Raw genomic sequence first — 25,801 nt, forward strand, 5'->3', positions numbered from 1 at the left:
GTGGTGCTCTCCCCCCCCCCCCCCCCCCCAGCCCCGGTTGAAAGATGAAACTATTTTAGGAGACTTTGCAGGATCTTCCACCTTTCCTGATGAGACTCTTTCTCTGCAACTGGAGATCTTAAGGGCCTTTTAGTTCTCTTCAGTCCTTTGCCTAAGACAAAGGGATGAAACATTGAACTAAATTTGGAGAAAGTCTTAAGCTGCCTTTTTTGGGGGTTTGTTTTGTTTTTTGCAGTAGGACACACTGCATATGGAAGCAGAGACCTTAGGACTTTTGCTGTTTGGTACTAGATGCATGTACTGGAAAGGGGCATTATCCCAGCCATCAGTTAGATTTCACTGCGTTGCACCTACCTTGATGCAGGGCTTGTCTTTCTGGCCATGGAGGTGTGTGACTGTGTATTGTCACAGTTTCTCTGCTTGAGGCTTCTGTGCAATATTGAACAGCAGTAATGTTAATGATGGTTGAAGTTATACGTGCAAAAACAATATATAGGATTGTAGGCCAGAATCATTCATGCTGAAATTCAGAAATGTAAGTGTGTTAATTGGGCTAAAGCAAACCTGATGACTCAGCTCATACATATGATCTTAATTTTCTTGGAAGGGAAAGACAAGGATCTATGTGCAGATTTTGAGAAAGTATAGAGAAAATATTTCCAGCAATTTCAATCATGAAAGCCAATTCAGTTTGTTTACCTCTTATCTGAGGTAGTAGTGTCTTTTACATGTAACTGAGGTTCGTGATTGATAATATTCAGACAATGCCTCCCCCCAAAATAAGAAGTAGGGTTTATTTGTTTATTTATTGGTTTACAACTAGGAGTATGATGTTATTTGTTTGTGAGAGACATCAACTCAATTTAAAATGCATGCAAATGTTAGGAAAAGTGAAGGAGAACATTCTCCTTTTTAAAAAAGTCTTAATCAAATGAACCTGTTTGTTATCGTTTTGTATAAGTGATGATGGTGTGGTGTGTTCTCATGCTTCAGAATGTGTTCTTCTGACCTAACGCAGATTTCATGTAACAGCCAGAAGTGTTATTTAAAATCTTCCTGTTAGTAGACAAAAGTGTGTCAACATTTTGCCCTCTCACTTGGTGATGATGCAAAGAGTGTTTCTCCAAAGGCGAGCTGAATATTGACCAGTCTGGAAATTTAAACAGGAACATTCTCTCCTTATGGGTCTTGTAAAAATATGATGAAATTTGTTTTAGTACACTAGTGCCTGAATAGATTTAGACCACTGATGTGATGCCTTAGATTTATGTTTGAGTTATCAGGTGTTTGCTGATACTGTTTTATTTTGTAGACGATATACAGGAATGTGTTAGATGATGTGTACGAATATCCCATTCTTGAGAAGGACCTGAAAGAATTTCAGAAGATACTTGGGATGCATCGTCGTCAGTAAGTATTGATTATATTTGTGATCAAGTCTCCTTTAATTTAGAGTGTAATTTATTTTTGTTGTCATCTTGCTGTAAAGTGATGAGTGATACAAGTACTATATTCATTTTTACAAACCATGTCTTCCTTAAACTAAACCTAGATTATTCAGTCTTCTCTGATTTTGTTGGGTGGTGTGTGTGGTTCAGCAGTCACTCCCATCAGTTTTGGTTGGGATGACTTACAAGTAGAGTGATACTTTGTGGAAAAGCTGGCAAAATTTCCCTCAGAAGCTGCAGTCTGTGACATCGTCAGATGGTACCTTCATACTCATTCTCTCTCTGCAATCTGCAGTACTGAGAATCAAATTTCTTGTAATAGTCATCACAGGGTTATTATTTTACTAATAATTATGGTATTTGTAAAAGATATTTCCTTGGCATGTTTATAATTATGGTATTTGTAAAAGATATTTCCTTGGCATGTTTTTCCAACAAATGGAGTTTGTTTCCGTGGTTTGGCTGTTGGGGAAGTGGAAAGAGTTGTGTCCCCAAGGGTGACCCTCACTGCTTACCCCTGGGGCCTAAGCTGTGTCCGTGTTCTCTGGCAGCTCACGGGCTGGGAGCATTGCTTTTCACTACATCGATTGTGCAAGTTACAGAAAAGTTTTCTGGCTGAGCCAGACACCCTTAACTTTCCCTGAGGTAGCTCTGCAGCCATTCTGTGGTGACCATTTAACGTTAAAAACTTTCTGATATTGTAAACTTTGTAAAAGCTAAAACTTCCTTTTCCTAAGCTTTGGCTGGAGGGAATAATTTGGTTTTTCCTTTTTGTTTCAGCACTGTAGATGAGTATTCACCTCACCGGAAGGTAATGTAAACCTATTTGTTGCTGGTTGCTAAATAACTTACAATCTCACTTTCTTCCCCTCTGCCCACTTCCCTCTCTTTTCTTGGCTTCTCAGCTGAAAGTGACTGGTGGCCAAAAACATGACAGGATACATCAGTGAGGTTAGATCTGCAATGTTGCTTAAGGAACTTTTATTTTCCTGCCAGTGCAGCCTGGATATATCAGCTGTGTGAGCTAACCTGCAGTGGCTGTGACAGTATTAGCATCTTAACAAGATGCTCTGAGATGTCAGAATTCAGGAGGAAGGCCTGGGAGCGTGTCCCCGCCGGGCTGGAGAGATGTAGCAACCTGGGCAAACCAGGCTGAGCACCGGCATTGACATGGATGTCAAGTAGACAGAGCAAAGGGGGGATTTGTTGTGACGGAGACAGAGAAAGGAAGTGAGGAACATGAATCTGTCTATTTAACCGGAGGGAGAAGACGCAGCCGGAGAAAGTTGGCATACAAACTGCACAGAGGTGAACTGCTGTGCTCGTCAAATTTACTGGGCTGAAGCTGAAGTGTGTAATAAGCTTAAAGTGTTACTGTGGAAACGTGGAAGGCAGAACATGAGATTGTAGTGAAATTGCTAAATAGGCTGATTGATACATAGGAAACGTATATAAGAATAAGTGTATAAGAAATGGGCTCTGAACATGACTACAGAGAACCTTGAATTGTGCAGGCTGCTTAGCCTTGGCATGTCCTGCTTCCTACAAAATCCCCACCTTGGCCATTATTTAGTAAGGCAACTCCCAGTTTACTGGCCCAAGAAAGGGTGGGTGGATTTCCTATACAGAAACCTTTTTGGCCAGATGTATGGGCTGAATGCTGTGTTCTGTGAATTACTGCTTTGTAAAGGGCAGGGATGCAAAGAATCACTGTTGTCTTTTTTTTTTTTTCCTTCTCCCACTCCCTCACAGAATAAAACTTTTTTCCATCAGTTCAGTCTAAAGGAGAACTGGCTGCAGCACAGAGGAACCATGAATGAAACAGAGGAAAGTAAGTATGATTGAAAGAGTGGAGGAAAAACTCCAAAACTGCAAAATTGTTTCTCAAGGGCTGCCCATAATGTAAATTTTTTTTAACTGACATACAGCTTCTGAACAGGACCTTAGGGCTACAAAAGAAGAAAGATAGGACTGTGTAAGGTTACCTTCCTACCTCCTGCTTTGCAGAGGTTCAACAGTGACATGGTATCTCAAGGGATTTTTGCCCTGTCCAGTTCCTCCAGCAGCCCTGTAGCAGAGCTGTGTGCCTCCCAGGAGTGCTGGCAGCCCATCCACCAGGCGTAATTCCTGCTCCATTTCATGCTCTCCATTTTTTGACCTAGATCTTGGTTGTGAAGGGTGAATGAATAAGCTTGTCACATGAAATGGGCCAGGATCTGCTAGCTCTGGGAACCCGCCTTAGTTCCTTCTCTCCTTGAAAATGTCTCCGCGTGGAGTGCAAGGTGCCACTTCACTTTAATGTCAACCGTTTCAAAATGCAATTTCCCTTCATCGCTGCTGGTGCAGTAACACAGTGAGGCAGTCACCCTCCTGTAATGCCTGCATGAGGAAGGAGGCGGAGAGGAGGATAACACCATGCACACAAGCAGCGAACAGGCAGAAGGTCCTCCTACCTGGAAGTCTCGTCCTTTGATGATATCTTTGTTTCTCACTGGGAACAAAACTCCGGAAGTTCACTTGGAGTCAGTATATTTTTAGTGCTCATTTGTGACAGAATAAAAACTAAGCTCCTTCAATGCCAAGTCTTTCCGCACTGATAGATATCCTTTTTCCGTGCTTCAAGTATAAGTTTATTTGAGGTTTATGTTATCAAGGCTGCTTCTAAAAATAGTATTTCTGGATGAGAACCCTCACACTCATTCTTCTTCTTAAAAAGTTGGACACAGCTCATACATAAGTGGGGAGGGAAGTGTGCTGGCACAAGAGAGGGGATAGACAGTGTGGCTGTGGGGACAGGAAGGGCAGTACCCAGCAAGGCCAACCCGACTGCTAAATTGCTTTTATCTCACTCCTTGAGAGCATGAACCACAGAAGATGATGGGATTGAGGAAATGAAATAACAACAGTGGAGTCGGGGAGAGGAGAGACGGATGATGAGGGTGGACATCTAAGTTGGTGTGGTGGAGTGCTGCTGACCGATAGTGCTTGTGGAGGATGGGTCAGTCCAAGCCACACCATGCCACTTGGCTGGAAGCATTTTATTTCCTAATGTAAGCATTACGAGGGCAACTTGCAGCCCATGGCCGCTTCCTCCCACTGGCATTCCCTCCTGCACCTCACAGAGGAGCAGCACGGGCTGCTGAAGAGGTGGCATCATCCATGCCAATAGATACCGCAGATACAACGTTGGAAAGGTGCATGGGGAACAGGCTTTGGGAGAGTCAGTATGATGGTTGTGTTTGAGGACCTGACCTGTGGCTTGGCTTAGTTCAATGTTAAACAAAGGATATGTCAATAGCCCAGTTATAAATTAGCATTGCTGTCATTGTCCCCTCCCAAATGACAGAGGGGAGGAGATTTCAAACAAATTTGCTGTAAGCAACTTGTGTCGCACTCTGCATATGGAGTCCAAATATTCCTGTCAGCTTTTTTAAAATTTATTTTTCTACCTAGTAATTTAGCGTGCAATTTGATGTCTCTATCTTTTCATGACTTATATCCATTCTGAAGTGAGATTCTGCCATAGGATGAGCATCTGATTTACTGTCTGTCAGCAGAGACAGGTTAAGAAAAAATTATAAAATCAAATCACTTTTCTTCCCCAAGGCTAAATGTTAAGTTCCTCCTTCCTTCTCATCTTCATTTTTTCTTTACTACAACACACAAAAAAGATATTCTTGAGGACAGAGTTCTTAACTGCTTCTGGCATGGTCTCAGTTAATGAAAGTGCCCTGAAGCCATGAAGATTTGTAGGACAAGCAAAGAGCTATTGCTACATACAACTGTCAATAAAATTAATTAAAAAAATACAGCATTTCTGGAGACTAAAGTTTTGTCTTGTGGTAGCAGCCTGTCTACAATAAGAAGTGCTAGACTAGAAGGAAAGGGAAAGTTTAATTAAGTACTGAAGTGAGTATGAAGCCAAGAGTTGTGGCAATTCTTATTAGCAGATGTTGTAATTTTTGAAATATTTATGCAAGTCTGCAGCTCTGTTTCTTCCCTTTTAAGGATGGCAGCTGTATTTCAAAGAACTGGCTACGGCAAACTTGGCAAAAGATGTAAACCTAAAATTCTGGCAGGCTGAGAAGAGCATACATCCCTTTTTGTACCAGAAACAAAGTACTAGCTGAGTTGACCACAACGTTACTGCTGGGGATCTCCCTCCCAGAGCCGAACCCACTCATGGGCTACAGTGGAAGTGATGAGCCCAGGGAATTTCTCCAAACCAGTCTCTTTTATGTGTGCTGCAAGTGATTCAGGGAAGGAGTTGTCAGAACTAATTGCATTGCTCTTTGGGCAGCCTCTACTGGTGCTAAAATACTCTGGCAGTGCAAGTAGTTTAGATGTCTAGACAGATAAGCTGGAGTGGATGAAGACTGGGGAGCGCTGTTTTTGCAAAGCCTCCTGTTCCAGGTGGAAGTGGAGGTCCAAAATAATTTCTGCAGCGGATATGAAATGTACTGAAAGGACGGTGATTTATCTGACCCTAAAAGGAAGGGAGAAAAGATGGCAACAGCTGAGTTTGCAAAGAAGATAGGCAGGAGAGGAGGTTGTCTGTGACAAATCCTCACAGTAGGAAGTCTTAAGTAGGTATTGCTGTGGGGGTCTCTGTTTCCATTTGCTTGCCCCTCTCATTTCTCAGGGAGAGGAGGTGAGAAGGGGGTAAACGGTGACGTTTATGCTTAGTTTCATGTCCCTGTGGGCCAGGGTGCAGCAGCTGCCCTTCCTGCAGCCGCAGCCAGCCGCAGCAGCGAGGCAGCCGAGGCATTGCCATGGTCGGGTCTGCAAGATCATCTCCTGCTCTGTTCAGGTGTCTCTGCCTACCGCTGAGCGTGTCTTTCTTCCTTTGTGCAGTTTTCTGCCGTGTGTATATAACAGAGCACTCCTATGTCAGTGTGAAAGCTCAAGTATCCACTTCAGCTCAGGAGATACTGAAGATCGTAGCAGAAAAGATCCAGTACCCGGAGGAGGAGTTGGCACTGGTGACAGTCACGTTCTCTGGTGGTAAATAACTTCCTTTCATATGATTACTTACCTTTTAGTACATCACGTAAGGGAGGGCTGACATTTTCTGGTGCGAGGATACAGCTGTTCCTGTGCAAGCCCACAGCTGGATGACCATGGGAACAATGAGGAGCTGCTTCCCAGAGAGTCGTTTCCATGGCAACAGCTCATTCTTGGGTACCATCGGATACGGCATCTCCTCGCTGGGAAGGGATTGTAAAGGACTCTTGTCTCCAGCAGCACTGCAAGATTTTATTTTTTCCCCACAGATAAATCTCCTACTTCCGTGTTTAAATTAATTTGGAAGGCGATGAGGCATGGTTTGCTTTAAAAATATAAAAGAGAATAACTAATACTATATGTGTGGCTGTTTCCTCGTTTATGGCATGGGTAATGAATATTCTCCAGCAGAAAGAGAGAGACATATATTTGCACAGTTGAAATACTGTGAGCAATCTAAGCAGTACTTTGTAAGAAGTCTTGCTTACAACTGACATTTTTTGGCTATTATTTTAGTGTTTCTCATTGAACAGAAAGGCTTATTGTCTTTTTTTAAGGAAGACCAGACTGATCATGGGCTGATACTAGGGACCAGCCAAACCCCCAAGATTTTCTTTGGTGTCTGGCAGGTCTCAAGCTCTTTGGTCAGATTGTGTTGCTCATTGTGGAGTCTTTTGGCTCTTAGGGAATATAAAGGAAGCAATTTAACTAGGTGCACAGAAATGCAAAGCTGACTTTACAAAAAGGTGCTAAGAGTGTAGAATATCTTGGTCATATCCTCAGATAACATTAGTTGGTGTTGATCCCCTGGGACAAAGGATGGACTCTCAGAGATATAGCACTCATTGCTACTTCTTTCTCAGTCTAGTTAAATTAAATGTACGCAAATGCTGGATTGTTCTGTTAGTTTATTTGATTCAGAATTGGAAGGTCACATTTTTTTCCCCCACACCAAGCTCAATTAAATAACCATTTTTTTGCAGGGCACTGGTGTGGGTGGCAGGGAGATGGTGTCCTGCTCTGGCTATTGAGAGCCTGGGCACAGAGCGGCCACATGTAGGGAGCATTACACGTAGGTGTCCTGGCCAGCTGGGCTACATCATTTGCAGGCATACTCTTTTTACCCTTGTGTGTGCCCAAACTCGCCTCCAGTGCATTTTACAGCACTGCAAAATCACTGTGCTGCTGCTGTTTTTCAGATCTTTCGCTGCTGTTCAAGAGCAGGGCAAGTTTTGCTCTGATAGCAATAAATCTGGTGCTAACTGCCTACTTAGCTAAAGAAAACCAACAATTCATAAATAATGAAACACACTATTATCTTTAGACCACATTGGTTCCCAAGAAAGCCACAGAATAGAAGTGGTTGCCACTTGGCTGTTCAATAATAAACAACAATTAAAATGCAGGTACAATAGGACTGTCATTTGTACGTGACCATTGTAACCCCTAAAATGTTATTTAGTCACGTTGCCTGAATTAATTGGAGGTACCACAATTTCAGTATCTTTGTTCTTATACATTGTCACTCCTGTGCTGCAAGCAATAAAGACCAGCCTGCCACCCTCTTTTTTTTTTCCCCTTTGTTTTTTTTGCTATTTGCATGACTCAGGACTGTCATCTGCCCTCCACTTGGAGGGCAGCAGTGTAAGCATTGGAGAAAACATTTTTATTGTACTTCTGAAATGAACAAGCAAGCTCTTTTTATTCAAAATTACCTTAAAAAAACATACTGGTAGTTCAACATAAATGTATCTGGTGTCAGCATGAGCATGGATAAAAGGGAGAACAGTCTGAAATGATGTTTGGCTTTCAGACTCCTCCTGGTCCTACTCCTCCCTCATGGGCAATGAAAAGTCCAAGGTAGCTGTCAACATACTTGGAGTGCTTTTGGGTCAACATTAATACAGTCACTGTAATCAGATCTCATGTGTCAGGTCTCCAGAAGATTACTTGGAGCCCACAGGAAGAGACAGTTTTCCCAGGGCAGTTTTTTAGCTGTGTCCTGGGTTTTACTTTATTTTTCCCCACACCTTTCTCTGCAGCATCCAAGGTTGCCCAGAGCTGAACCAGTACTCTGGAGTGGAGGCAAAAAACGTCCTTTCTCTTTGCTACCAGTTTAGTGTGTCCTGCTCTTTTACTCAGATGTTTTCTAAATGAATTACTCTAGGTCTACAGGGATTTCTGTAAATACCGTACTATAAAGGACTCTTCAACTCTGCTCCATGGGGTGAATTTTGTGGCGCTGGGATTCTTTAAAATTCTTCACCTGTCAGATGGCCGTAGCTACTGATGACATCTCCACCCCTGCTCTTGTCTGTCAGTGACATGCAGCAGCTCAGTCTCTGGAGGCCGAGACACTTTGCTCTAGCAAAAGTCGCTACATTTACAGTAGATGCGCTGGGTTGAAGTGAAATGTTCTATAATGCATAGGAGGTTAGAATAGATGATTCAAGGATCTCTTTCCATTCTATCCTATGTGAAGTCCAGGTTGGAAGCAGATGCTGGAAGTTTTTGTGCTCTAGTCCAGCATCAGAGACATCTCACCTTTATTGTGCCTGAATAGTGTGGAGATGATCGTCCCAATAGGGACTGGATTTGATGCTTAGTTCCATTCTAAGAAGCTGATGTGGCTTTACAAATATATTTGTAATGTTTTTCTCATATTTATATACAGCTTTTACTCCTTTTCTGAGGCTTTTGTGTTTTGTTTTCTGTTTTTACAGAAAAACATGAACTACAGCCAAATGATTTGGCTATCTCAAAATCTTTCGAGACCTCCAGTCGTATGTTTGTCTATCGAAAAGATCTGACTGATTCTTTGGTAAGGATCTGTATTGTATACTTCCCATTTTTTATTTGTCTGACTCCAGATGAAGAACTTAATATTCCTTTCAGAGGGCTTTTTCAATACAGAATTTATTTTTTGCTTACTTAGTAAAGCTTACTGAGCGGCTCTATACCTGAAAAAAAAGTATCTTGCATTAACAGCAGTTGTTTGACTGAACAGTAATGGAATTTGTTCATCAATTTCAAATGGACCAAACCTTCTGTGCGGCTTAAATCTTTCAATCTACATCAGCCTGACCTGTGCTTGTACAGGACTGGATGGGATAAGGATTATTCTTCAGGGCCCGTGTGACTCTTCCCTCCCGCCCTTGTGCCTCTGTAACACTTAAAGTGGCTGGTGCATAATCATATGAGGTGATGGACACACTCCGTGGAATTACTACATGTAGAAATAGATGTTGTGTGAGTTCTAGCAGAATTACTGGGTATCAGTGTGACCCCAGTGTTGTGGCAGCCCCATGGTCAGTCTGTGGCTGGCATATATTGCTGGTAGTGTGTCGTCTTCCCTTCCTTCTGTCTGTCTCTCCATCCTCTCACTGGTGCTGGAGAGGGGAGCAAGTTGAAGGGCAGCAGGTCTCCCTCATTCCCTCTGTCCTCAGAAACCAGGACTGCAAACTCTTTCCCCCTATGATTTCCCAAAACCTCAGTGAGGTAGGAACAGTCAGGCGCTCAAAGAATTACTCTTTCAATAGTTTTCTGCTAATTATGCAGATGTTTCAAGGAAAGCACAGGGACAGTATCACAGCTGACTTTTACATGATGTCAGTACTGCTAGGATCTGTGCATTCATCCTAGGGATGAGAAATGTCTATTTACATTTTGTTGGATCAATGTGCCCCGAAGAGCTGACATGCTGCTATCATTGTAATCTGTTATCCCCATTATCTCCGGTGTTCTAGCCACCTCTAAAAACGCGAATATTAAGGGAAGGTTTCCAGTGCAGACAGGTGACAGCCAATCTAGTTTCATTAGTTACATAATAAAAATTGTGAAACTTGCTGTAACTGTCAGAAATATAGCACCAAAGTAATGGCTTGACTGATAAGAATAATCTTTCATCTTGGCAGATGGTTCATGTGCCAAGTTTCAGCCTGATGAGGTAAAAAAAACCCAAGAGAAATGCAAACCTTTGAAAATCTGAGCTAATAAAGGAAATGTCAAATGACCCTTAACATCAGCAGTACCAGTACACTCCACAGTAATATGCTAAGTAACTTCTATGAATCAGGACCCACAGTGGTTTACTGTTTGTTGGTGATTACATTTGGAGTAGATTAATCATAAAATGTATGGATTTATGTTATTTGTAAAGGTGGATTGGAGGGCAAGTAGTATGTATTTATTCTAAATCCCCTATGTTTGCAGAATGATTCCTTTATCTTATAATACAAAAATTTCCCAGTGTCCTAATTCAGATTTTGTTTTCTGATGGTTTCAGGGATTTTATTTTCATTATGCCGCCTGCTTGGTCATTGTTTTATATTCAAGGTTTAGAGAAAGAGAGAGAGAGGGAGAAGGCCTAATCCAATAGCAAATCAATGATCGTATTGACCCATTTCCTGTTTCAAACTATTTATTAAATAGGCTATAACTCCTTGATTTTGATTAGTGGGGGGAAAAAACCCTCAGAGTGCACTTAGAGAAGATTACTTAGGTCTGTTTGGTACCTTGGTCCAGTAGCTGTTTCACTGCAGAACTTTTCGCATTTGCTGAGGATTTTTTTGCTCTTGGCTATTGATTTAGAACCCATTTGCTGAAAATGAGGAATTGCAGCAAAGGTCTGTGAGAATTTTGGGAATCAACACCTGGGATCTTGCCTTAGAACTAACAAACTTTGACTGGAGCCTCTTCAATGCAATTCATGAGGTAAGTAGCACCGTATCCACTTCCAGGTATATTACTCTCATGCAGCGTTGTGCCACTATGATGCATTTTGGAGCATCAGTATTCCTTGGTGCTCAGTTCACCGTCATGACAGCGTGATTTGGCAGCTCAGTAGTGGTGGCATAGAGTCCGGGTCCAAGAGATGTGTCACAATCCTTGATACTGAAAAAATCTGTCAAAGGTTTGTAACTTCCCTGTGCTGGGCTGTCTCATATGTTCCCTGTATACCTGGTGGGTTATATTGAGATTTGCTTCGAGAGAGTAGAAGAGCATGATTATTCTCTAAAAACTGTCTGTGTGAGTATGTTATATATGCAAATTGTCCTTTGCATTTGATAATGTTCTGTAAATATAAGACTCCACAAATAGGCGTCCTTGATATCACTTTAACCACAAAAGAATTCACAGTTTCAGCAATTTAGATGGTCGCATTACTGTTCTTGCTATGCTTCAGTGAGATAAAAAATACTGGGCAGGCTTCACAAAATGGGATAATGGCCCACTTCAGTGCCCGCTGGGTTGTTTCAGTGACTTTGATAGGTTCTGGTGTTTGCCGCTGAGTAAAATACACAGTTAACAGTACAAAATGTCACTTGAAAATATCATTCACTGAAAAGCATGTTGGCTTTCTGAGAAGAATGAATGGGAAATTCCCTTGCTTCTAATCAGATGCTTTCCTTGATCTTTCATTTCAGGTTCTTTTATTCAGGTTAGAGACTTTAAATCTAGAGCTGGTCAAGTGGTTTTGTTTTTTCATAGAAATTAAGACCCACACCTCTGTTGATGAAAACTTGTCTTTTTTTAGGAAGAAGTTTGAATGGAAATTTTTCAGATTCTGCAATGGTCTGATATGGTTACTTTTTCATACTGGAACAGAATTGATGAAATACAGAGAGACAGATTGTTTATGTCCTATACCTGGCTGTAGCCAGAACAGGAACTGCAGGAAATCCCACAATAAAAGCATGTCTTGCGGGACTTCCAGTCCACCTGCCTACTGTAATAAGCCTCTAGACTTTCCTAAGCCAAACCTGGACCCTGAATCATTTGTGGTTGGCTCATGGAGAATGAAAAAATAACCATTTGTAACCAGGTCTTGTTTCAAAAACATACTTCTAAATAATTTATAATTCATTTACATTTAAATTGTTTTTATATCCCTAATAATATTGTGATTGTCTTCCAGCAAGAGCTGATATACTTCACGTTCAGCAGACAGGGCAGTGCTGAAAACACTGAGAATCTTAGTCTTCTGCTTCAAAGATGCAACGAGGTCCAGCTTTGGGTTGCCACCGAGATACTCCTCTGCAGCCAGCTCTGCAAACGTGTACAGCTAGTCAAAAAGTTCATCAAGATTGCTGCCCAGTAAGTTACTAAAGTTGCAACAAAAATCCTTGAATTTGCATGCTTTATTTGGTGAGAAGTAGGTGCAAAAGCAAAGAAAGAAAACCAGTTTGTCATCCTGTGTTTTAATAGTGTAGTAAGCATACCTAGATAAAACAGTCCATACATAACAACAGCAAACACTGGCCAAAACTAGACATGGTAGAGTATATACTGCTCAAATGTTTCCCAGCAGCTTAGCCGCTGTATCTGTAGCATCAGCTGCAAAATCCCTGATGGTACAGATGCCTCCTTTCTTAGCAGAGATAACCTGAGGATGGTATTAGAAAACTATTTGAGCAGCAACACAGTTATTCACCAAAGACTACACGGAAACCAAAAAACTCTGTTAAAATCTTAAAGTCCTACATCTAGAGAGGAAACTAGCTGCAGTAAGCTGTTGCCCCATGTAATCCTCTCTGGGGTACTTTTTTTTTTTATTTATTGGGGGGGGTCTTCATTAATTAGATTTGACAGTCTATTCTATTACTAAATAGTGCTGGCATTTACTTGATGCCTTGGAACAGAACACAAATATATACTATACACAGAGTGTTCTTTTCTCTGTAATCACCCTTATTTTAGTAACCAAGGAAAAGGAGCAATTTAAATATGTGCAACCATTCTTCTCGCCTCTTTCCACTTGTTGGTTTCTGCAATATTTGAATATGCGTGTTCATGGAAAATGTGTAATTTGTTCCCTTCATCGACTGGGTTGATTTAATTTGCAAGGCACTTACATAGAAAGGACTATTCTCTGCTGAAGCAGTGCCTTTGGTGAAATGAATTCTTCTAATCTAATCTAGTGTAACTCATAAATGTGATTTGACTTAGTTTGCAAGTTGTATGGTATCCAGTAATAAGTTCATTTTCTGCTGTATCAATGGCCAAGTTTGGTCCAATTACGTCAAAACCGGTTGGTCTGTGTGCCTTGCTTGTACCACAGTAGCATTAATTTGCATTCCAGGAAAAGTTGCATCTCTGTTCCACATGAATAGGGATATATTTGTCACCAGACTAAAATGTTGCTCTATTTGAATTAATTCCATCTCTGTTAAGTGAAAAGCCAAAGTTGTGGAGACTAAATAGTTGTCAGTAAACAGTAGACAGGCTCTTCCAGTGCACTGCAGAAGCACCCATCATCATATTACGTAGATGGTGATATAATGGATACACAAATAAGTGAGTGTGTAGTTTGCCTGGGATCTTTTTTTTAATCGGAAAAGCAGCTTTCTGAAAGAAGACATTATCATATCTCATAAATTCTGGAAAAGCTGATTAAAGAGGAATAATTAGGGTGGAAGCATGGTGTGCTAAGCACAGGACTCTCATCATGAGGCACAAGCCAAGCAGCCCTGATACTTTGTTATAGACTAAGGCAGAGAGGTAGGGAGTGTGAGCAGCTCTGGCTGCTCCCTATTCGCTGCTCCCAGACGTGGCCAGGAATCTGTGTCTCTTGAATTCCAGCTTGTCGGCAAAGCACCAGGACTCTCATGTTCAGCATTTGTGTGCCTCACTGTAGAGGAACACCTGAAGAAGATGGAAGGCTTTTATACAAGTGTGTCAATACATAAAAGGGAGACAGAGTTTCTGAAACAGTTATCTACGCTTCTGTTGGAGAGCTAGTCTAAAATAGAAAGCAAGTAATTTGACAGAGAAAATGAATTAGCATGTTGTTAGAAATTAACATGTTGAGGAGTTAGAGAAACAGCTCAGCATAGGGTTAGAATAAATGGATTACAATAGCAGCCTTCTTGCTTCCCAAGCAGTGGCTGACTGGAAAAGATGTACCTTCTCTCCACAGTTCTGTGTGAGAAATGGGCCCATCCAGTAGACTGCTTATCCAGGCTGTGCTGGACACTTTTCTTGTTTCGGAATGAATTAGCTTTGGGAGCTGCCTGACTTTAATGATAAAAGCAGTCTAAGCAACAAAGTTAGGATAAAAGTTAAAGACAGCTGAAGTGAAGTGAGAAATACACCGTCTCAAGATAGTACACAGCAATGAGTGCAAGCTTTATAAAACTTCTAACAAGTGCTGGCAAGTTTCTGGTCTAAGGCCTTGGCATGTACTTTTCCCTGATGATAAATCCCAGCGAAGGCAGTGGATTAATTAATACTTAAAATTGTCTTAAAAGAGGATTCTCACTCTCACACACATGTGCACATGTATGTTTATAGTGGTCTTCAAGAATCTGCACAAGAAAGGGGAATCCTTTTGTTTGAGAAGGACTCGATATTTCAGGATTTCAAATTTCCTAACGGACTAGAAATAAGCAGGGTCTGATTGTATATAGTAAAATGTCAGAATAGAGGTATCAAGCAAATTCCGTAGGGACCTGTATTGGAACCAGTGCTAACTGCAACTAATTTATAGGGATATGTACATTGAACATTAATCAGATTTCAGACAATAAAAATGATGAGGGATTGCAAATGCATTGGAGGATAGAAAAAAAAAAGAATTATCTAAGGAGTCTAGTGGCATGTGCAAACAACAGTAGGATAAGATTTAATTTAGATAGATGCAAAGTAATTCAGCTAGGGAATGCTAATACTGAGCTGAAGAAATGAATGCGTGATTGTAAAGAACAGTACTGTGACACAGGTCCTTGGGTGATAATAGATGACAAATTAAAGGCAAAGACAAAGTGTGATGTGTTCCAAATAAATAATTTGATATTTGTTTTATATTTGCATAGGAAAAAGGTGTAAGAACTTAGAGCCAAAACAGTAATTATGTTTATGCTTCCCTCCCCACTGTCTCACTACATCTCCTTGGTAAGAAGGAAACATGAGAGAAAAGTTAAAATAAATTACGGAGAATTCAATGAAGGATAATAACAATATGGAAAAGTAGATTGCATGCCATGACCACAAAGAGAAACTGAAGGAACCAATGATGTACAATTTACAGAAAAGATGAAAAAGGGGATGAAAATATTTATAATACAACAGAATAGAGGTCAAGGAATTATTCTGTATGGTAAAGGACAGCTGAGAGTAACTTGAACATTGAAAAGGGAAAACTACTTTTGACAGCAAAGGGAAAAGAATAACCTGCCAACAACAGGGTTGATGAGACAGTGGAACATTTGCTAAAAAACTTCTTAGAGACCTCATCACGTAGACTGCAGGTGGTCATGAGAGGACATTTAATGAGTTCATTATGTGGAAGATGATTGTATGTTAGTGCTGAGGGTTGAAATGGGACTCAGTAACCTAGGATACCTGTGCATTCCATTTGTCTCTGATTCTGAGTACAAAAAAATCAGAATACAGTGTTCATTTTTTTATTCCACAGCTGTAAAGCCCAAAGAAATCTGAATTCATTCTTTGCTATTGTTATGGGTCTCAACACTGCATCTGTCAGCCGGCTGTCTCAGACCTGGGAGGTAAGATGCATCTTTGTATCTTTTAGACCCTGTCAAAACCATTTCTCACAAAGGTTGTATACTGGTGAATTACCTTTTCTTTCTAATTATTGGTTTTTCATGCTGAAATCAAACACGGAGTGAGTGTCTGTAGAGGAAACTTCTCTGTGACCTGAAACCTTATATACACAGCTATTAAAATAAAACTAAATGTGTCCTTCCAGAGCTTTTAAATAAGAACAAAGCAAGGGGATCTTACCCTCTTAAAAAAAACCAACAAAAAAAACCCCAGATAAATTATCCTAGCATTTTAAGTAGATGTCAGAACAGAAAGTCTTATAAAGGTGGCTCCAAACAAGCAATACCTTATTATGGAATAATTTCATTTAAAAAAAAAAATACAAAGTAGAAATAAACCCTCTTTAATTCTCATTTATCAGCTCTTTTGCAGCTGCTTATCTTGAAAAACAAAGTTAGAAAATGGGCCACGAGTAAGGAACATGCTGGAGAACAGAGATTATCTGCTAAAGAAGCTATCGGTTGCTAGACAGAGCACGGGATGTTTAGAGGGGGGTCCCACTGCAATCTCTGTTTATATTGCGGCATTTTTTTTCCGTCCAAGTAAATTATTGAGTGGTAGTATCTGCAAGCTTACTATATCCGTTGATGAACCGAAAATTGGGGAAGGAGTAATTTAGTGTGATGGGGTGAAGCCTTATCCCTCCCCCATGCCACCAACACCACAAATGGGCAGTACTCAAAAAATATCAATCTGTAATACAAAGTGACAGAGTACAGCTGTGATCTCCTGCCTTAGAGATACTCTTGAGCACCAATAGCTGAAACCAAACGGCCATCAGAGACTTACAAACCTATCTAACACTGTTCAGAGAGAGCAAAGTCTTCCCCTTTCGCTGAAATCATGCATATGGAAACATCAGTGCATATGTCAGAGAAGCAAGGGCAGTGACTGCTTCTGCAGGGAGGAGTTTACAGACACTCAGATAGGCAAGGAGGAGCTAACTTTAAATAACAAGTCAAGCAAAAATTTTAGACAAAAATACATACCTGAGGGTGATGATACAGAAACCCCTTGTCTCTCCTATTTCTAAAATGCCCCTCTAGGGAACATTAGCCCTTGCCTGCTCTTACAGGTTGCCTTCATCTCCTTTCTCTGGGCTTTGGTAGGAGAGTGGAAGGGACTAAGCATTGTATCAAAGGCACCTGGTGGCAATGGTGTAGACCTCTCCCGCACAGAAACACGCAGGAGTCTGCTGTGTGGTGAGACCTCTAGAGATCATGCACTGCTGGCGGACTTCCCTCAGGAGGAGCAGAATATATTGCTTGTCAGAACAAGGAGTTCATCTGCATATGTATCATTGTAAATATGTCACGTTTCTGTGTGTAAAATATTTATGAAGTCATATGCATTTTTTTTTTATTTGTAAAACTTTACTGCACTGGAAATTTCAAAAGCAGAAGGTTATTTGCATTAGTAATGTAACTTCTAGAAAGTAGAGCAATGTTTATAAATTAATTATAATTACTTACACATGTAAATGAAGCCACCTAAATTTAAGCAACCATTTAGATGCTAAATTATATTGGCTCTGCACTTGAATTCTTAAACAAGTAGTATGCTCCCAAGCATATTCTACTTTTTTCTACAGTATGCAGTGTTTTAATGAGCCTAACTTTCCCTGATTGAAGATATTAAAAATGTGCAATTGCAATTCCGTGTTCAGTTATTTTAGCATTTTAATCATACAGCACATCCACTTAATCTTAATTGTTCTAAATCTCTTTTTTCTTGGTACGGTCATTGTGGCTGTCAGGGTCTAAGGACAAAGACAAGACAGGATTTGTACTAAGAGGGGATATCTTTTACTAGACGAACTGGTATGGTTTGAAAAAATAGACAGGCTTTAAGGTCCACACACCATTCTTCAAGTCTGAAATACCAGCAGCAAAATTCAAACTGTAGAAGTATTGCTTTGAGTATTATGAGGTGAATCCATTAAAGCATCTTAGAGGTAAAGGAAGCGGATGCTTGTGGAGCAGAGCAGGTATAGCATGTGGAGCAAGAAGGTAGTTTGTGCTTGGGCTCCTTTCTAAGGTGCTTTGTGCACCTCCCTGTGGGATTAGGATGAGATACCAGAGGTGGAATAATCATTTGTTAAGGAAAGATATCTTTCTCTGCCACCAGTATGTGCCAGTAGTAACACTGGTCAGCACTGGGGGTGGTGTATCAAACAGCACTGAGCGTGATGCCTGTTAATTTCTCGAACCCATGTTTTAGGGGAAAATTGATTACAACAAATGATTAAACCTGGATGTGATCACAGTATCTGAATTCTCAGCCTGTGTTACTGCTTCTAACTTGATATGGATATTAACATAAATGCAGCAGGCATGGAAGCTAGGGAAGAAAATAGAAACATCTGCTAACAAGCAGTTTCCATAAAAGAAGGATGCAGGTCCCCGAGGCAAGGCTGCAGGGTCTGATGCCTCACTGGCATTGCACTGAACATGGTCTGTAATTAGGGCTCTTGGAGCTGAGGAGTGGAGGTTAACTGCCTGTTGGTACTTTCAGCAGGCGCTTCACCCACGGCAGTCTCATGGGAAAAAATGCCTCAACATTTTTCTGCCTAAATCAACTTTCCTGTTTTTTTCTCCTCTGTTTTCCCAATTCAGAAAATTCCTGGGAAGTTCAAGAAACTTTTCACTGAACTTGAAAGTTTGACGGTAAGTATGGTGTTGACAGCAGAACAGCATTGCTTGTCTTTACCTGCCTTCCTTCTTCCTAATTTATTTGGAGGCTGCCTGTTATTGTCTGGAGCTGGAACTTGTCATGTCAGATCTGTGATTTGCCAAAGGCCACGCAGCTCTCCAGAGCTCAGAGGTGGTCTCCAAACACAAAAAGGAAAAAGGCTGTATTCCTGACAGCTGGAGGAAGGGCAGAGAGAGGTGAATGTAGTGTCCGTTCCCCAGCATCGATTTAGAAACTGTTCTTTTGCTCTGGTGGTTAATCAGCCTTTATCCGAAGCAACATGCTGCGGATCAAGAGAAAAGGAGGACAGCTGAAGTTTAAAAAAAAAACAACACCAACAAAATCCGAGGCTAAGGGTCTTTGTCACCATTATCAAAGCTGAATAAACAAGTGTTTCCTCTGGCTGTCATGGAAGAGGGTGCGTGGTGAGATCACTGCCTGGCGCGGGGAACATGAGATCCAGCCTTTAATGGCTGTCATGCTTCTGTACTTAGAGCCCTTTATAATTAATGTGTTTTCAGGATTGTGTGTGAGCTGGTGTACAAAAATGTTCGTTTATATGGGAAATTGAGATTACTTCTTTAATTACTTACATAACACCACTGAAACATACTCTCTTATTTTCTTAGAAAATGTCCAATATGCTCCATTGATCTGGGAGCAGTTTTTGTTAGGATTTTTTATTGTTGTTTGGTGTGGTGTTGTTTGGGGTTTTTTTAAGAAGAAATTAATCAGCAATGCATTCTGAGATACATTTTGTGCTAGATAGTAAGCTGAAGAGATTTTGCTAATAGAAATTTGTGGGGAAATCACAGAGCAGTCCCAGTGAATCTATTCTGCAGCTTAGTCCCATTTTAGCACCGCCTCATCTAGAGGAACGTAATTGCTTTTGTTCCTTTCACTGTTTATGTTTCCTATTCAGTTTAGTAAGTCACCTAGCTTAGAAAACCTTTATCTGCCTTGTTTCCCGAAGAAACCTTTTATATCTAAATCATGTTCAGATCATAAGCCCGTAATGGATTTAGAATTGCTCTTTTTATAGCCTATTGATTTTTCTCTCTATTACCCAAATGGTTTTGTAGGACCCTTCTCTGAATCACAAAGCTTACAGAGATGCATTCAAGAAAATGAAATCTCCGAAAATCCCCTTCATGCCCTTACTTCTGAAAGGTAACGTTAAAGCTTGGCTGCTCTTCTTCGTTGTGGTTAATTAAAATAAGTGTAAGGTGATTTTTCCTTCAGGTGGCCTTATGATATGTACGTGGCAGATGTAGTGGTATCTACAAGGTAGCACTTGGTCTGGATAATGAACAGCTGCCTTTTAAGACGGGAGCAGACGGCAGTTTTCACACAGGTTTTCAAACTTCAGCACCTGCCCGTCAGGCGCCGGTAGAGCAGCGTACGGTTGCTTTGGCCACATCCTCTTCGGTGGAGAAACGAGACCTTGCAAGCCCCTGAACGCGTCGGCCCGGCTGCGCTGGGGGCACCCGCACCAGCGGCCTCGGTCACGCTGCTGGTCTGAGATGCCTGTTCTGAGGTGCTTGCCCTGCCTCGCCGGGGTGCACCTACCTGGTGTCACCCTGAAGGCAGAACCTGCCTGTCTGTCCTGGGAGGAGGGGATCCGCAAGTCTCTTACGGGTCTGAAGGAGAGAAATAAAATCTTACTATTAAAATAACTATTTTTTAAAAATCTATTAAAATAAAATACAACTACTTGCTTAACGCAGTGACCTGGGCAGCTAATTAAGTGGCAGGTATTTCAAATATTCCGTTGTCTTGGAGTCCTTAATTATTAATTGCCTTGTGTTTGAACATGGCAAATTCATTTGATTATTCCTGTATTCCAGAAGTGTTCTCTTCAGGCTGTTTATTCCAACCTGCTGCTGCTGCAAGTTTAAAATGTTTGAAGGCAGTCCTCCAGATCAGTCAGTGACAGTTCAGGAGCCATCAGGCACTTCCCCTCTTTGCACACATCAAAGGAGTTTGCATTAATTCAGATGGATACAATTATCAAGGCTTCAAAATCAATATTTTTTAAGTGTTCTTGAGTATGTCTTGCCTGCAAACAAAGGCAGCAAACATAAGCAAGTAGCTTGTAGCAATGATGTTGAAGCAGCACTACAATATGGTTATATAAGAACATGCATGTAAGCAGCATTCATGTCTCAAGTGCATTGGAGATAGCAAGGAGACTTTGCAAATTAATACAGTAATTTTCTTCAATATCGTGATCCATAAGGAGATGTTGCCAAGGTTGGTAATTCCCAAAGTATTGCACAGTACGTAGGACTTTACTCCATGTCAAGCATGTTTGTATTAACGTTATTTCCAACACCAATAAAATAAGCATGGATAGCATAGAAATCATTAGTAACTCAACAAATTACTGTATTTCAACACAAGAGGAAAAAAAGTAGTTGCAAGTAAAAAATGAAATTCATTAATAACCTTTCTTTAGTTAAGAAAAATAATTTGAGTGTCCTTTTAAAGTTAATTAAATTTAAATGCGGAGCTCTCTTACAGCACACAGACACAGCTTTTGAAAATCAGGCAGATTTTTCAAATATGTAATAAAATACTGTGAGGTACCCTTACAGCCTAGCTCAGATGCAATTTTCTGCTCCACTGAACTTATCTGGACTCTTAGTTGTTGGCTGCAAAGCAAATTTCTGTTCCTTCCACCCTCAGAGATATACACGTTGCTGTCATTGACTTAAAAAGCTGTCTGGAAATTGCTGCTTCCAGTATAAGTTTTTTCTTTAGAAGTGACAGACAGTTTTTAACTGCGCTGATACAGAGACAAGTAATGCCTGTGTCCTGAAGCCGTGTCCTTTCCTTGTCCCTTTCCCTGGGTCCGCCAAAGCAGCCCAGCAGAGGAGGTGTAGAGGGCCCGCTCCCAACTTTCCCCCTGATTTTTAGGATCCTGCCCGGGGGCAGAGGGGTGCCGGAGGCATCCCCAGCATATGCCGTGCCTGCCCCACTTGCTCGGGAGCGCTGGCTGGACTGGCTGTAGCTGGGTTGCCATCCTGCCCGCCCGAGGCAGACCCCAGCCCAGCCGCCCCAGGGGGCACGGGAGCGCTCCATCGCCCTTCCTGCAGAGCTCTGCCTAGTCAGTCCCAGCCCTGGGTTTCCACCAGCATATGAAGCCATTAACATTTCCATTCTGAGCAACTACAGAATGCCCCCCGGGCACAGAGTGAGTCTTTGAAACAAAAGGAAATAAATCAGGTTGGCTCTTTTGGGGGTTGGGATGAAGGCGGGGCTGTGTGTGTGACAAAGCGTCCCCCAGCATCAGCTGCAGGTTCCCAGTCCTAAAATCCCCCAAAACGAGGGGGACCAAGTGGGCATCAGAGGGAGCCCTAGAGATGAGCACAGGAGAATTGCCGAGGTGCGCAGTTAGACTGGTGTGTTGGAGGTTGGCACCGCTGCTGAGAGGGAGACGTTGCCCGTTCACTGTGTGCCATTTGCCTGCTGGCAAGCGCAGCTGTGACTTTTAAGAAGCAAGGGTACTGGAGTGCCATCTCATTACAATATAACGCTGTCTCCTGGTACTCCTGGGTACCCACACGTCCAGGAGAGAGCTGGTAAGGGGTATGGTGGTGGTGCTCCTGCTAGTATTTTCAGTAACGCGGAGGATGCACCATCGGAGTCAGACATTCAGTCCCCACAGGGAATCTATCCATGTCCTTGGTATTTCGTGTCCGAGATAGGTCTCACTTTGTGTCCTAATATGCATCAGAAAAATTAACTGAGGAACATTTGTTTTGCCTGATATTCCCCACCCTTCAGTTCATTACACTGTGTTCAGTTCCCTTCCTGGAGCCAAGTATAGACCTCTTCCTTTTCACCTCACTGACCTTTTTGTTGCCTTTGCAAATTCTCTCCAACAACACTGCGTAAGTGGTTTTTTTCCCTAGCCATAATGCTTATTCCAAGGCTTTGAACTTCAGTTTGGTGGCTTCTGTTTAACCTCCCCGGCTGGCCACTGCCGTAGCCCATGTCTCTGGGAAGGACTTCAGAGTCATCGTGTTCCACAGAGAGAGACGAAAGGGTGTCAGAGCCAACTCCAGCATCTGGTAGCTCTGCCCCCATGGAGCTCTGGGCTCAGGGACCGGCCAGCCCCAGCCCAGGCACAGCCATGGGCAGCGTGGCTGGATCGGTGCTGCAGGGTGTGGAGAGCAAGCATGCCGTGCACGGCCATCCCTCTGGATGCCCCCGCCTGCTCCCAGCCATCCTCTCTATGATACGCACCCCAGAAGTAACACAGACCAGGTTTAATAAGAAATCCGCGCTCCCACTTGAAAATTCTCTTGTTACAATGTGTACGTAGTGTTGTTATCTAATAATCTCTGCATGTCATCATTATATCAGGCTTTTGTTCCACTTTTATAAGGTATTGTGTCAATCCTTAATGGGATATTTTCCTCTTTTTTTTTTTTCTTTTTGTTGCTGTTTAGTAATTTTATTTCTTTCTATTAAACAACAAAGCCATGAAAAATAATTATTTTTCCTTTATTTTTTCAGATGTAACATTCATCCATGAAGGAAATAAAACTTTTCTGGATAACCTTGTTAATTTTGAAAAGCTGGTAAGCTAATTTTGTCCTTCCTGTTTTTCAAAGAGATTCGTGTTCTCTTCTTCCCTTTCCCTTCCTTATCTTGTAAGACTAAAAGGTATTCTTCTGGCTGAATCAGGAAGAAATAAACAGGGGTAAAAAAGAGCAAGCAGGATAAAACAGTCAGCCAACAGTCTATAACCCCTGCCCCTTTCCTCTGCTCCTCTCTCTTCTCATTCCTTCCTCCTTCACTTCTGTGTAAAATGGCTAAGCCAGTAATGGCCAGCATCATTGTCACACAGTCCACTCTTTTTTTTTTTCCCGGTGAGAACTATTACTTTGCACCACCTCGTGGACTATTTCTCCTCAGTCAAGTTCTCCTCCTTCAGCTTTCTCTGAATTATATTTCCTTTTTTTTATCAAGGCACTAAAAAAAAGGTTTCTCTAGTTTACCATTTGCCACTGGTATGCTAATTCCATGGATCTTAAATGAAAGTAAAATTTTTGATCTAGGTTAGATGATGAAGAAAATAATGCCTGAAATATGAACTAAACTGACTGTAAATACCACTATACTAACTTTTATGTAGAAGGGCACTTACTGACATTGTATCTTCGGTCACATCTACTCTAGACATCATATGACATCTACACTGGCATAGTATTACTGATAGAGGTTTGATTTCTCTAATTTGCATATTTCATTTCTTTGTTGATAACATTTTCGTAGCACTGAAAGCCACAGTTCATATATCTGAACAGTGGTGGAATGGAGAAACTTTGATTTTTTTTTTTTTTTTGTTTTTTTTTTGTTGGATTGGGGGATTTTATGAAGAAACCAAAATATTCTTCCCAATTGGTCTAGATGTGCCATGGGACTGTTAGTCCAGATGGCTGTGCCTGGTGAATTGTTCCCAACTATTTTGTCCATGTGTTTACACTTGTTTGAGAATGAACACGCAACCATGGAGTTATTCATGAACCAGATGTTGAACTTATTTCACATCATATCATAATGTACATTGTCTTTCAACTTGCAAGCAGATGTAGACTGACTTTTGAACCTGAGCTCCTCTTTTTGTTTTCTGTTTGATTTCTGTACCTTTTCTTGTTGGAGAGTTTACAAGAACACTGATTTGCATTTAATGAAAGGTTTTCTTGTCCCAAGTCCATTAACTGTTTGACCTTTAGGTGTTTGCATAAAACTCATTACCATGTTCTTCTTCATTGCCTTTTGGAAGTACATCCAATTAACATGTAAATTAAACTAGCCCTTGATGCACAATAATTGTTACTAAAATCCCCCCACTGGCCCATATATTTATCTAGTGAATATGTAGGATCTGATTTTTGTTCCAGTCTTAGCCAGACCTTGTTTGTTTGTTTGTTGTTTAATCATGTATATATTTAATGTATGCTGGGCTTGCTGGGTAAGATTTCCTATCCTTTCTGTCACCATTGTGTCTCCAGAGGCAATGGGAGCTTTGCTAATTGACTTCAGTGAGCCAGGATTTCACCTTTTCTATGCAAATGGATAATGGGCATTTTAAATGGCAGGGGGGAGAGTCTGAGGTGATGGTGGTGGGGTGAGGATTGTTCAAACTGACACTTCCTCCAAATTATTAGTCGGATCACACCCTCAGGAACATGCTGTCTCATGGAGCCCTGTGTACATATGAATGCAGGCAATAGTGCAAGCTTAGGAAGTGGGGGCTTAGAAGAGATTTAAATATGCTTGTAGTGGAAAGCCAGGCAGTACACATATTACCCTGGTTCATTTGGATGCTAAGGTATTCAGTCAATGGGCATGAACTTACCAACAAGATGTATCACACATGATCATGTATACATCAGTTCATGTTTCTTGTCTAATTATAGGGGCTTTGTCCCAAGGAAGAACATCTTCCTTAGTGTTCTGTTCTGTGCTGAGCACTTTCTGGCCTCTGCTGAGAAAAATTAGGAGTGACATTGACTCCTGCTTGGTTTGGATCAAGCCACTGACCCTCACCTGCAAATTTGCTGTTGCAGAAAAAGAAGAAAAGAATTATTCTACCATAGCAGATTACTGCTTTGGGGAAGGAACTTACTCACTGTCATAAATGCATTGAGTTTCTACTTACAAATTTCAAAGCAAAGATGGTTTCTCTTGTCTCCATTTGGATCAGTATTTTGAAATATTTCATTTCTGCATTAGACATCTCACCTGAAGGACGACTTGTCAGTCTGAACCATTGTTTTTTCCAACTATATTAGTTGGTTTAATAACAGATATTCTCTTTCCCTACAATCCCTGCTTCTTTTATATTCTTAGACTATCATGGCCTCAACAATCCTACCGTGACTGAACTTGATTTGACATGACATGATTGCAGTGAAGACAAAGTTAATTCAAAATATAAAGAAGGGAATTTGCAAAGCGAAAAAAATGAAACAATCTTTTGTCTCAGGAATGTTACCTAGTTTTAGCAAAAGTTGAAGGGATTGCAGTGGTTTATTTAACTCCATGTTGGGTAAACTCTAGTCTAGAATAGTGTTAGA

At 41.2% G+C, this 25,801-nt stretch overlaps 1 protein-coding gene across 1 annotated transcript in view; it reads left to right on the forward strand.

Annotated features, from left to right (window-relative positions):
- Window positions 1-25,801, forward strand: part of RAPGEF5 (Rap guanine nucleotide exchange factor (GEF) 5) — a 188,113-nt gene that overhangs the window by 155,989 nt on the left and 6,323 nt on the right. Inside the window, 11 exon segments of the mRNA XM_010577614.1 lie at window positions 1,313-1,410; window positions 2,229-2,259; window positions 3,201-3,279; window positions 6,303-6,452; window positions 9,176-9,273; window positions 11,043-11,165; window positions 12,370-12,548; window positions 15,868-15,958; window positions 18,632-18,682; window positions 19,790-19,877; window positions 23,232-23,296. Coding sequence (XP_010575916.1) covers window positions 1,313-1,410; window positions 2,229-2,259; window positions 3,201-3,279; window positions 6,303-6,452; window positions 9,176-9,273; window positions 11,043-11,165; window positions 12,370-12,548; window positions 15,868-15,958; window positions 18,632-18,682; window positions 19,790-19,877; window positions 23,232-23,296 — 1,053 coding nt within the window.

Source organism: Haliaeetus leucocephalus, unplaced genomic scaffold (genome assembly GCF_000737465.1).
Source record: "Haliaeetus leucocephalus isolate CR32 unplaced genomic scaffold, Haliaeetus_leucocephalus-4.0 Scaffold566, whole genome shotgun sequence".
NCBI classification, from domain to species: Eukaryota; Metazoa; Chordata; class Aves; order Accipitriformes; family Accipitridae; genus Haliaeetus; species Haliaeetus leucocephalus.